At 37.5% G+C, this 11,978-nt stretch overlaps 1 protein-coding gene across 2 annotated transcripts in view; it reads left to right on the top strand.

Moving 5' to 3' along the window:
- The window catches only part of MAMDC2 (MAM domain containing 2), a 165,471-nt gene that overhangs the window by 133,465 nt on the left and 20,028 nt on the right, over positions 1-11,978 (top strand). Inside the window, exons 10-11 of one of the 2 annotated variants that reach the window (XR_827107.1) lie at positions 6,072-6,165; positions 8,133-8,281. Coding sequence is in view for 1 of the 2 variants with exons in the window: in XM_010860638.1 (XP_010858940.1) it covers positions 6,072-6,165; positions 8,133-8,285 (247 nt within the window). In the remaining variant the exon portion in view is untranslated. Of the gene's footprint in view, positions 1-6,071; positions 6,166-8,132; positions 8,286-11,978 lie in introns of both variants that reach the window. The other variant, XM_010860638.1, reaches the window with a different exon arrangement.

Below are 11,978 nucleotides of genomic sequence, written 5' to 3'. Positions count from 1 at the left end.
TGGCTATTGTATGACCTTGAGCTCATATCATAGGGTCTCTCTTTTCCTCATTCTAAAAAATATCTGATTCTGAGGTCTCTTCTGAGGTCTCCGTTCCCTTTTCTGTGACCAAATGATTTGAAAATAATGTTGATTTCTAAAATCAGTGAACTGAGTTATGTGGGTGTTTACCACCCAAACAGCCATGAAAATCTTTGGCTGCAGGTCTGCAAATCTACCACAGGGTGCCCTCTACCCTAGAACGGAAGACTTCTCTGAGCAGAAGGACTCATGCTGGGTAAAGCTGGAAGCTGCTCAACCTTTGTTGCTTGTGAAAGCCAAGAGCAGAATTAAATCAGATGGGTCTTTTAAAAAAGAAAAAACCAAAACCAGATGGATCTTTTAAGAAAAAGGGTTGGTCAGCTAAAGACTTATTTAAAAACACATGGTCATTCTGCCTTTTGTGGGATCTGAAGACCAAATATAGTATCTGCAGGAGGCATGCTATTACAGTTCAGCAACTATTTCCCCAAACATGGCTGGGATTCTAAAAATATTAAAGTCTTACACTCATTTTACTAGATAAAGCTCCACTCAGTCTGTCCTTAGGGATCTGTGAAAATTCCATCCTTTTAGCCAAGTGTCTAATGTCAGAATTTTTGTTTTGCTTTGTTATTTTTTATTGTTTTAATTCTCTTACAATTTACTGTCAAATTGTTAAATGAATGCAGCTGCATTATACGGTATAGTATATCCTGCAGTTGTGTCAATACCATCTTAATGAAGGGCTCTGGAACTTCACTGACTGGATTATAGTAATTTAGTGAATTCTACCAACTCTGTAGTCACCATTTCCACATTTATCTGTGCAAGTGATCCCAAAAGACTTCAAACTTCATCAAAAGAGAAGTTAAATTTAACCCAGAATCAAACCCTCTGGTAAATTATTGAGGTCTACCACTTATAACAACCTAAGTTTGTTTTGTGAACTTGAGTATTTTATGGTATTGTTGGCGTAGGATTGAAATGTTTCTATGTGAAGATAGGAGGCCATTTCTGGAAACTATCATTTACATTCTAATTATAGGTCCAATTTGGGCTCTTCAATTGGTAAAGTAGGTGGTGGATTAATCCAGCAATCTGGCCAACCATGTGTCTCCAGAAGGCCATGAAACTATTAGGTTGGCCAACAAGTTCATTGAGGATTTTCCAGTGGAAAATCCCGAACAAACTTTTTGGCCAGCCCAGTACTTTAAAAGACAGTGAAAAACCAGTCAATTCAGCTAATGTTGAGCTGTTTAATACTAACCATATTTTTTTAACTTTTAACAAAAGTTTGTGGTTATATATTCCACAGTTCCCTGCAAAGCTTCATTTCTTCCCTCCCTCAGCAAAATCCTATTTATTGTGTTGGGTACCACTTAAACTATGACACTTAATAAAGTTAAAATTAGTAATCCTAATTATTTTTTTAAAAATCCAGCTTGATTTGGTTTGAGAAAATAAGTTCCTGACTTATCTGTTTCTCTACTTTTTTCTCTCCCTCATGCTTTAACCAGGAACTTCTCTGGACTTTTACTGGTTTAGCAGCAGTCTAGACCATCTGACTAAGGCAGCCTTGTAGCTGGATGTCTGTACAGACTCCCCCTCCACTCCACTGTTCCCACTCCTTGAGGAAAAAAAAAAAAAAAAGATAACTTTAAGAGAAAATTATAATTTGTATACTATGAGGAAAGTTTGCTCAGTTACCCTAACCCTTCAGATCTGCTCCCTGTCATTATATTATTTTGAGGGAGTAGATCTTTCTTTTTTGAAAGAGAGAGGAGTGAAAACAAAGAAGAGATTCTATTCCCCTTTGACAATTTGAATTTTTTTGAAACAGGAAATTGAAACAGTGAAGCCCTGATTGACTTGGTGATGATTATTCAGCTGGAGAGTTAGTTCATCTCCCTTGCTGTTTTGTTCCTTTGCCTTTTGTTTCTAGGGCTTAAGGATATTTCATGCTCATTAGAACTACCACCTGATGGTGTGAGGAAGAGCAGACTAATTCAATCTAGTCCGCTTTTAAAATATAAACAACTGACTGGGGAGAATGAACAGGTTGAAACTGAGAATCCAAAAGGAGGTAACAAATCTGAAAGTGCCTCACATAGGGACTACACATAATAGGAATTTAGCAAATGGGGTTTGATAATCCACACAGTTTTCTGCTACCCTTAACCAGTGGTTCTCAGCCAGACAAAATTTTTCCCTGGCCCCCCCATTCCCCAAGAGGCATGTCTGGGCATGACATTTCCCCAAGGGAAAATGTCTGGAGATATTTTTTTATTGTTATGATCTGGGGAGTGATATTGGTATCTAGTGAGTAGAGACCAGGAACGCTTAACATCCTGCAATGCACAGGGCATCCCTCACAACAAAACATTATCTGACCCAAAACATCAGGAGTGCTAAGATTGGAACACCTTACTGTAGATAAATGAGCATGTATAATGTCTATTTTTAGTATGATAAAAAGTAAGTTAAATCATGTTTTTTAACCTTACTTGACTATATTTAAAATGATTTGTTTGCAAATGTGTGTTTATAGCTCTCCATTCACTGCCTATTTGCCTTCCAAAATTGTCTAGCTAAGTTTTTTCAGCAATTAATATTCTCTATCAAAGCAAAAATTTTAATGTATCACTAGTCCCCACAGGAGTAGCACCTTTAGTACACTAAAACAAACTGATTTACACAAATCTAATTTGCTCCTAACTTTTAAGAGGTTTGCATAAAATCAAGATCTGTCTAAGGGACAGCAGTTTACTTTGTCCCTCTTCTCTTTCAAATAGATACTAGTATACATTTGAGTTGCCCGAGATCTTTTTCCCAGTCTTTAGAGGTACTGTCTGCTTTGAAATACTGCCTAAAATGAAATAAACACTTTTTTTTTTTTTTTTAAAAAAAGGTCTGTAATTAAACAAGAGGTCAGTCCCCTTAAGATTTTAGACTATGGCGAATTTTTTTCTTGTCACATTCTTAACAGGACCCAGGACAGAGTTCTTAAGAACAGACCAAAATGTTTGACTTTCTCTTTGTCTATTGCAGCCAGGCCCAGTCATAAGCTTACCCAGTCATCAACTACCCTAAAATAACCTCTCCACCTCAAGTAGCCCTCAAAATGAAAGATGGCAGCACAAGAATAGGAACTGACATTATCCTCGCTATTAATAGCAGAGTGGAAATCCAACGTGTTAGAGCAAACAAGTGATCTTGTCAGGTTTCTTTTGTGTGTTGGAATGCTGATAGACAGCTGCCTAATAAATCTGCTCTTTGAGGCCATAGTTTGAATATAGTACGTAGCAGACTGTGAATCTTTCGTCAGACATCAGATGAACCAACAAGTGGTCTGGCCAGTACTCTTAAGTGTGGAAAGAGTTCTAAGACAGTGATTACTTAGTGGCCTGCTGTTGTCCAGAATATCTTTAATGTTTCACTTAACCCACTAAGACAGTTCACAAATTTGTTAGGAATGTCCAAAACGAAGCTCTATCCGGTGGAACTTTCTGCAATGAGAAAATGTTACAAATCTGCTATGACCAACTCACTTGATCACTAGTTATATGTGGCTATCGGGTACTTGAAATGTGGTTAGGACACGTAAGGAAAGAAAATGTTTAATTTTACTTAATTTCAATAGCCACATGTCCTCATAGCTACTATAATAAACAATGCCAATCTGAAAAAGAGTAGCCCATTATTTCACAACTTAATTATAGATATCTTGATTCCTTCTTTTTTCTCAATTATAAATATAACAAAATTTAAGAATGTTTAGAAACTAAAAGGAAATTCTATTCAATACCCATAGTTTCTCAAACCTAATAAAAGTGTTATATATTTAGTAAATTTTCATGGTTTTTTTTCCTATGTATTTTTAGATGAGTTAGATGTAATTTATCTCATTTTATTTTAATTTTATTATCAGCGGCTTTCATCACTTAACATTATGAGAGGAATATATTCTCTACTACTAAATACTATTTTCAAATTATCAGAGTTAATAATGGCCTGTTTTTTAGATTGCAGCACCATGATTTGTGTATTTCTTCTGTTTTTGAAATCTTGGGTTGTTTGCTTGCTTCCTTGGTTTTATGATCATTATAAAATAATGGTGTAGTAAACATGTGAGAGCATGATAACATTTCTCCTCTTTAGGATATGTTTACATGCCATATGTTTGAGTCTTATTTAGGTAATAATTTACATGGTGAATCATTTCAGTACCACAGAATCTTTTTGAAAAAGTGCTTTTTCACTATTTATGTCAAAAATAGACTTTAAAGCTGCCAAAGGAAAAGAAAGCCAAGATTTTTCTCTGAAGCACAATTAATTCAGTAAATTACAAGGCAGATTACTATTCCTTCCCATAGAACAAGAAAAATTGCTGATAAAAATGGAATTGCACTCAGGGCTGATGACATAGACCTCTGCTTTATAAATGGAGACTAAGCTCTTATGTATAAATCCTGCAAATAATATATTTTACATAGTCAGATCATCCCTATAATCTTTAAGAATAAGAAAATTAACAAAAGTTAAATGAAAAAAACCGAAACATCCCTTTTAGTTCATTCTTTGTAAATATTGATACATACGGTTATATATTAGGGCTTCCCTGGTGGCTCAGATGGTAAAAAGTCTGCCCGCAACACAGGAGACCAGTTTCTATCCCTGGGTCAGGAAGATCTCCTGGAGAAAGGAATAACAACCAACTCCAGTATTCTTGCCTGGAGAATTTCATGGACAGAGTGTGGCAGGCTACCGTTCATGGCATTGCAGAGTCAGACATGACTGAGCTACTAACACACACACACATAGCTATGTATTATTACATCTCTAAACTGTCTTTTTCTTATAATTTATAGTAATATGAATCCAGTTCAGTAAACTTTTACACATCTTATAATTAGTTATTCTGAAGATATTGGCCTAAGACATTTTATATTTTGCATAGTGATAAACTGTCATGTGATGTTTTCAGCTTCTTTTTAAATAAATTCTATATTCTGGTGGCTCTGATCATCAAAGACCAAAGGGATCCTACTAATAACACAGGTAAATTGAAGACATTGTATCCTGAACCTAAAAAAGGTTTAAGAACCTAAAAAAATTTTTTAGGATTTTTAGGTTTAAGAACCTAAAAAAATCAAATGTTCTCGTTGCTCATAATTTGGGTTGTTCTTTCGTTGTATCTTTTTGTTTTTGAATTAAGATTTGTATTTGAGGGGCTGAACATGGACTAGAGACTTTGTGCTCATTAAACATTAGGTTATACATGTGAAGCAACTTTGTACACTGCAAAGTGCAGTGAAAATCTAACAAAAATGTTTTGAAAAGTACTCTTTGCTCATCCTGTATATGAAGAGGAGACTTTTAAATTGATTTAAGAAATCCAGGACTTTTCTCTTTTTTTGGCACAATGAACTTAATAATTTGTTGAAGAGATTTATTTTTCCTTCACATGCAAAATGTTTGACTTGATAAAATAACTGCATTTAGGGCTTTTATTAGTGATAACACTCAGGGATGTAGATCTTTACTTTGGAAATGGAACTTGAGTCTTCAGGTGGCAAATCACTGAGACTTCATTCACCAGATGAAAGAACCACATTGTAAGAAAGTCACTTCCAAAAAATCAGTAGTGTTTGCACTGGAAATGTTTGTAAAAATGCCTGGACTGCCATCAACCCTATATACACTTTGTGGACTATTTGGGGGAAAATACTTAAAAGCTGACAGGTTTTTCTCTGTCACCCAGTTAACCTCGTGCTTTCCTCTCTCAGTTCTTTAAGGAATGCAAACTAATTTCAGCATTAGTGTATACACTATATCATTGCGAGCTTGACTCTGATGAAAAAAATAAGTGATTCTCGGGTCATATATAAATGGTTAACCATTACTCATGCCACTGTATCTGTACTTCACAGACAATGAAGACAGGCTTGTAGCTTGCTTCTGTACTCCTGTTGTGCTATGTACATCCCAGGATGTAAGAGTTTCCAATTTTCAGTTAACTGAACTCATAGTTTTATTTTTCTTCATTGCAGGTGGTTTTCATGAGCCTGTGCAAAAGTTTATGGGACTGTGGTCTAGTGGCCTTGGATGACATTACAATAGAATTGGGAAGCTGCTGGTCTCCAGGTAAGATGACTGTCATTTCAGCTTTCTTTGTTTCCCTGGCCAATTCATGGCATGTCCTGTTTCTCTAATAATACACCACATGGATTTAATCTCTGCTAGTCTGTCCTTTGCTTTTCTTGCCAGAAGTGCCTCTCTCATTTAGAAGTGATGACTTAAATACAACATATGACTTTGCACATGACTTGACCCCTATATTCTCATCTATAAGAGAGATGGTAATACCTACTTGAGTAGTGAGGATAACACGTATAAACTCCCTAGCCTTGGACCTGGCACAAAGCAGTGCTTTGAAAACAGATACCCTCTGATAATTACTCTTGTTATGAATACCTTACTTGCCTTACTTGAATGCAGATTTTCAAGCTATATTGATGAAATTGTTATTATACATATACTAGGCTAAGCATATCATTTCTAAATCATAATAAAATAAATATTTTCTAAGTGGATTAAATGACAATGAAACAATGGACTGAGCATTGATGATAGTGACAAATATTATGGCTATGTGTTGGACATTATCTCTAATGAGAAAATTATGGGTATCTCCACCCAGATCGGAGAAGGCAGTGGCACCCCACTCCAGTACTCTTGCCTGGAAAATCCCATGGACGGAGGAGCCTGGTAGGCTGCAGTCCATGGGGTCGCGAAGAGTCGGACACAACTGAGCAACTTCCCTTTCACTTTTCACTTTTCATGCATTGGAGAAGGAAATGGCAACCCACTCCAGTGTTCTTGCCTGGAGAATCCCAGGGATGGGGGAGCCTGGTGGGCTGCCAACTATGGGGTCACACAGAGTCGGACATGACTGAAGCGACTTAGCAGCAGCAGCAGATCATTTGTATCTATCTATTAATTACCACTGCATCCTAATTCACAAGGTATCCATTTCTTTAACCAGCAGGCATATTGTGGTATCTATTTGGCACTGGAGAATAATCTCCATGTTTATTTAATTAAAAGACAATTTGTTTGTAGTCCCTTGATTTGTGTGGTGCTGCAAGGACAACATAAAACAAGATAAAAATCTCTACACTCAAGGCATAGAAAAGAGAATGAACCTTCATTAGCTTGTAGTGTATGTAAAACAAAATGAAGTAAAATAATTATCATGCTAGAGAAGGAAAAGATGGGTTGTTTATTGGAGAATCTAGATGTAGGAAGGTAGAACCAAGTTCAGCCAAAGAAGTTCCCAGGAAGTTGGGAGGTGGCGCCACTCTAATATAATCATTATTAGAGTTATTGAAGATAGCACCCAAAGACAGAAACATTTGTTTTTGTAAATGGAGAATAAGCCTCCAGGTAGAAAAACACCAAGTTCTAATATTTATTTAGCTAATATTTATTGAGTTTTACATCTAAACGTTTTACACACATCATCTCATTTAATCCTCACAGCCCCCTTAGGTGGATACCATTAATATTCCCACATTACAAATAAGAATGCCGAGACACAGAAAAATTCAGTAACCTGCTCCACATGTATTAAGCTATGTCTCCAAAATCACATTTAATTTTTTCACATTCTCTCCCTCTTCCAAAGTGACTATAGCTTTGCTCTGAGGATTTCCTTCACTCATTCTGGATTTCTGAAGAAACCTCCTGCTTGCAATTTTATTATTTTTATGTTTCCATAAAGGCAATATACCTCCAATTGTCAGAGAGTTTTACAATCTCACTCATACAAATAAATTCACAAGTCAGAGAAAGTTTCTTTCTCAAAGTATTCCAATACTTTTGGATCTAGATTTCTGATTGTTCTCTGCCGCTATGGCAGAACCAGGGTGAAGTCCAGACTCTAGCCAGAGGCAAGAGCTGGGCTTGGAGTGCTGGTAGGTGGGTTGCCTCTCTATGTGGGGCATGTGGCCAGATGATAACCACACATTAGTGTGGGTTTCCAGTGAGCCTTGGAATATATATTCATTGAAAGAGCCTCAATAGTCACAACACCTGCTGTTTCCTTGCAGAAAAGCTCCTACTTCCACCAGGAGAGTGTACTTTCGAACAAGATGAATGTATATTTACTCAGGAGAGAAGAAACCGGAGCAGTTGGCAGAGGAGAAGGGGAGAGACTCCCACCTCCTACACCGGACCAAAGGGAGATCACACTACTGGGGTAGGTGAGTTATGCCACATGGTGCTGTTTCCTAAGGAAACCTGAAATAGCTTTCTAGGGGTTGTTTACTACATTCTGATATGTGAAAACTAAGGTGTCTAAAGTGAACTGCATGTGGGATATTACACACATGGGATAGGTAATTCAGTACGTGCATTTAAAATCATTCTTTCTGTTTATTATATTGCTCATTATGTAGGTGCAAAAAGGATTTAAATGAGCTTACAAAGATATGCACACAAAGATAATTAGAAGTAAGGTTTAAAAATAAAAGAGAGATGGGCAAAAATGAAAAAAATAAAATAGTGGTCTAAAATGAAGCCCAGGACTGAGGCCTCGTATAGAAATATCTGGCAGACAGGGAAGATATATCAGTGTGAGTCCTCACTTTCCAGAACCTGAAAAAGATGGAAAAGTCCTCTGTAAAACATGATTTACTGTGTTCTTAGGATAGAAACAGATGAAGCAGTCCACCAAGGGATGGAGGCAATAGAGGGGTGCATTTTTCTGTAGGAAATGTGTAAACTACACTAAACCAGACTAAAAGTTGTTTCACTTCTTGTTATCACCATGTGTCGGCAATTGCAAACAATGTCCATGATAAAATACTCCTTGATGAATAGACCTCTTCCACTGAGGCTCTCAATTTCTCTAGGAACACTAGTTGGATAAAAGCACATCGTTTGGTCCAGCAATGCAGAACTATCCCTGATATTAATATTAAAGAGATATTTCCTGAAGGGTCCTTACAGAGAGTGGCATAGTGCTGTTTCTTATGGTCTACCTCAAAAATAGGCCTAGGAAATAACACCACACAGCAGCAATACAACAAAAAATATTGGCTGTATTGGCTAAACTTGGTAGGGTGCAATCAACAACAGCTTTGTATTTTCTTTCCAACACTGTCTTCAAACATACCCTAGAGAATTCTCCCTTTCCCACCCCTGGCAGATCCCACAGCTTCCCAGTCCTGCTGAGGTGTGAGCAGTCACACATTCAGGTGTGTTAAGATGTCCAATTCAAATGACAACTTCAGTTTCTCATTCAGTCGAATCCTCTCTCCCCTTCAGCATGGGCCTGATTCATAGTTTGGAGATGATAAAAGAGAAGACTGTCTGTGCTTGAACTCTCTTTGTTTTACTTCCTCCTCTGCCCAGCATCATCAGGATCCTTTAGCCAGAGTGAGTGGAGGATGGATTAAAAGAAAATAACTTCTAAAATGTTTAGTGTTTCTTCAAATTCTTTCTTGGATACCTTCTGTTAAGACAGATATCTAAGTACTGGCTCTTTTGCATCTCACCGTTTTGGGCACTGTACTCTCTGGCTGATGATCTATGGCTACACTCTTTTCCCCTAGTACGACAGAGATAAAACTCATGTAGATTTTCTACCTGCATCCCTCCTGGCAGTTTTGACTTGGGTCTTTTCAAGAACACCTGGTTCCAGCCACTATCCATATGAGTATCCATTTGGCCTCAGATCCTAAATGCACCTTTGCCTAAGAAGATGATGTGAAACTTGGTCCTACGACTGACCTCTTTTCTTCCCATTACTTCAGAGATTCTGGGACAGTGTTGCATCAGCTAGGGTAGCTGTTGAAGAGATTCAGCCTTTGTTCAAAGGTAGATCAGATTTCTACTTCCAGCACTGAGTAGAAGATTCTAAGAGAGTGTAAGGCTGTATCTGGAAAGACAATGAAGTTAAAAAGATAATTAAAAGATGTGTATATGTTAAGACTATTTTGGTTGGAAATAGTTTGTTGCTCTTTATAACAGGAAAAAAAATGTCATTTTAGGGCTGACTTGAGGCACAGCTTGATGTAGAGGATAAAACCATGTCACTGGGACCTTCTTCTCTCCACCTCTCTGCCCTGGTTTTTCTGAGTTGGCTCCTATCACAGTCTGTCCTTTCATGGTAGCAAGAGGCTGCTGCAGTGGCAGCTTCATGGCCATTCAACACTGAATCTAGTGAAAAGAGATAACTCAAATCAGCAAACAAAAAATGAGCCTCATTAACTGATTGCCAGTGTAATGAGGGCAGGTGGTGGTTTAGTCGCCAAGTAGTGTCCAACTCTTGGAATCCCGTGGACTGTAGCCTGCCAGTCTCCTCTGTCCGTGGGATTCTCCAGGTGAGAATACTGGAGTGGGTTGCCATTTCCTTCTCCAGAGAATCTTCCCAACCCAGGAATCAAAGCCGAGTCTCCTGCATTGCAGGCAGATTCTTTACCGACTGAGCTGTGAGGGAAGCCTCATGAGGGCAGAAAACTATCGAATTCCTCCATGAATCCCCACAGGACTTACTGTTGTACCTTATACACTACAGAGGCTCAAAAAAGCCCTTGGAAGGAATAAATGAACCGATAAGCCCTCCCTGATGCATATAAGAATAGCCACTTAATTAGCAAGACCTGTAGAAAATGTAGTAATAGGGAGAAACTAAATTATGAGATGAATAGAGAAATATCAAGAATAAATCAGTGTTAGTTTGAGTCCATTGTAATCACGATGTCTGTATGTACATTTTTCTGGGGAGGGAGTTGATAGCTTCTCTTCCATTTTTCAGGGACACCAAAAAATCTAGTAACAACAGATCTGAGAAGAGGGTTGTGCTGTGGTAGCGTACACAGGGGAATTTTCTGGGAAACAGTCTGTGCAATGTCTTGGACATGGAAGAGAGGACAAAACAAAAATAGGGAGCCGTGGAGGGAGAGAGTCTCTGAAAAGGGCAAGGGAGGGTTACCAAGCCAGGATACAACAGACCCACGAACTTTGGAGTCAAGGTTCCCCACTCACTAGGTATGAGACCTTGAAAAAGTTACTTCAAGTCCCTAGGTCTCAGTGATGTCATCTAGAAAACGAGATAACTATAGGTACTTGTCTGTTCATGTACTTCAAAGGATGGTTGAGTTTAAACTTAATCAACTTGTGGATGACATCCTCTCTCCTGCGTAAAGACAAAATCTATGAAAATCTGACAAAAGTACATGCAGTAGATATTCCATTACTCATAATTTTGCTCCTTTATTTACATGTAGGGGCACATGTTAGTTTACTTGGTGTGGCTTTGTTTAAAGAAAATGGTATGATTGTGTTTTCTTTGTCTCTCTGAAAACTTTGAAGAATATTTCAGCTGACTGGGGTGAAACTTCATAACAAAAATTGTAATGTAAAAACTTCTCAGTGTGTTCAATATTTATTCCCAGAAAATACTTGACCACAGAGTATCAAATTCTCTGGTGAACAATGTAGAGCATTCTGATTTTTTTTCAGTAAATTTTTCTAGGGTTTCCCTTTTTCCATCGTTTATTTCACCTATTTCAATGCAAACTTCCTAAAGGGTCTCAGGACATCTTTCAATTTTCTAACCACATAACATCTTTTACAGATTATATCTTTTTATTCCTAAGTATAACAATGCAGAGGCTGAAAATTTTGCTGTGCTGTGCCCAGGGTTACCTACAGATAATATAGCATTGGAGTTTTCTATCTTGGTCTTGTTCTTTAAATTACTTTAACAGTTATTCTTCTAGGGAAATAATAACATCTACTGATCATTTATGGAGAGTTTACCATGTGCAGGCACTGTGCTGGGACCTTTATATCCTTAGTCAGTTTGAGCTGCTATAACAAAAATACCATAGACTCAGAGGCTTAAATACCAGACATTTATTTCTTTTTTTTTTTTTTTTTTTTTTACC

Source organism: Bison bison, unplaced genomic scaffold, assembly GCF_000754665.1.
Source record: "Bison bison bison isolate TAMUID 2011002044 unplaced genomic scaffold, Bison_UMD1.0 scf7180017864469, whole genome shotgun sequence".
NCBI classification, from domain to species: domain Eukaryota; kingdom Metazoa; phylum Chordata; class Mammalia; order Artiodactyla; family Bovidae; genus Bison; species Bison bison.
This window is presented reverse-complemented; position numbering and strand designations above follow the sequence as displayed.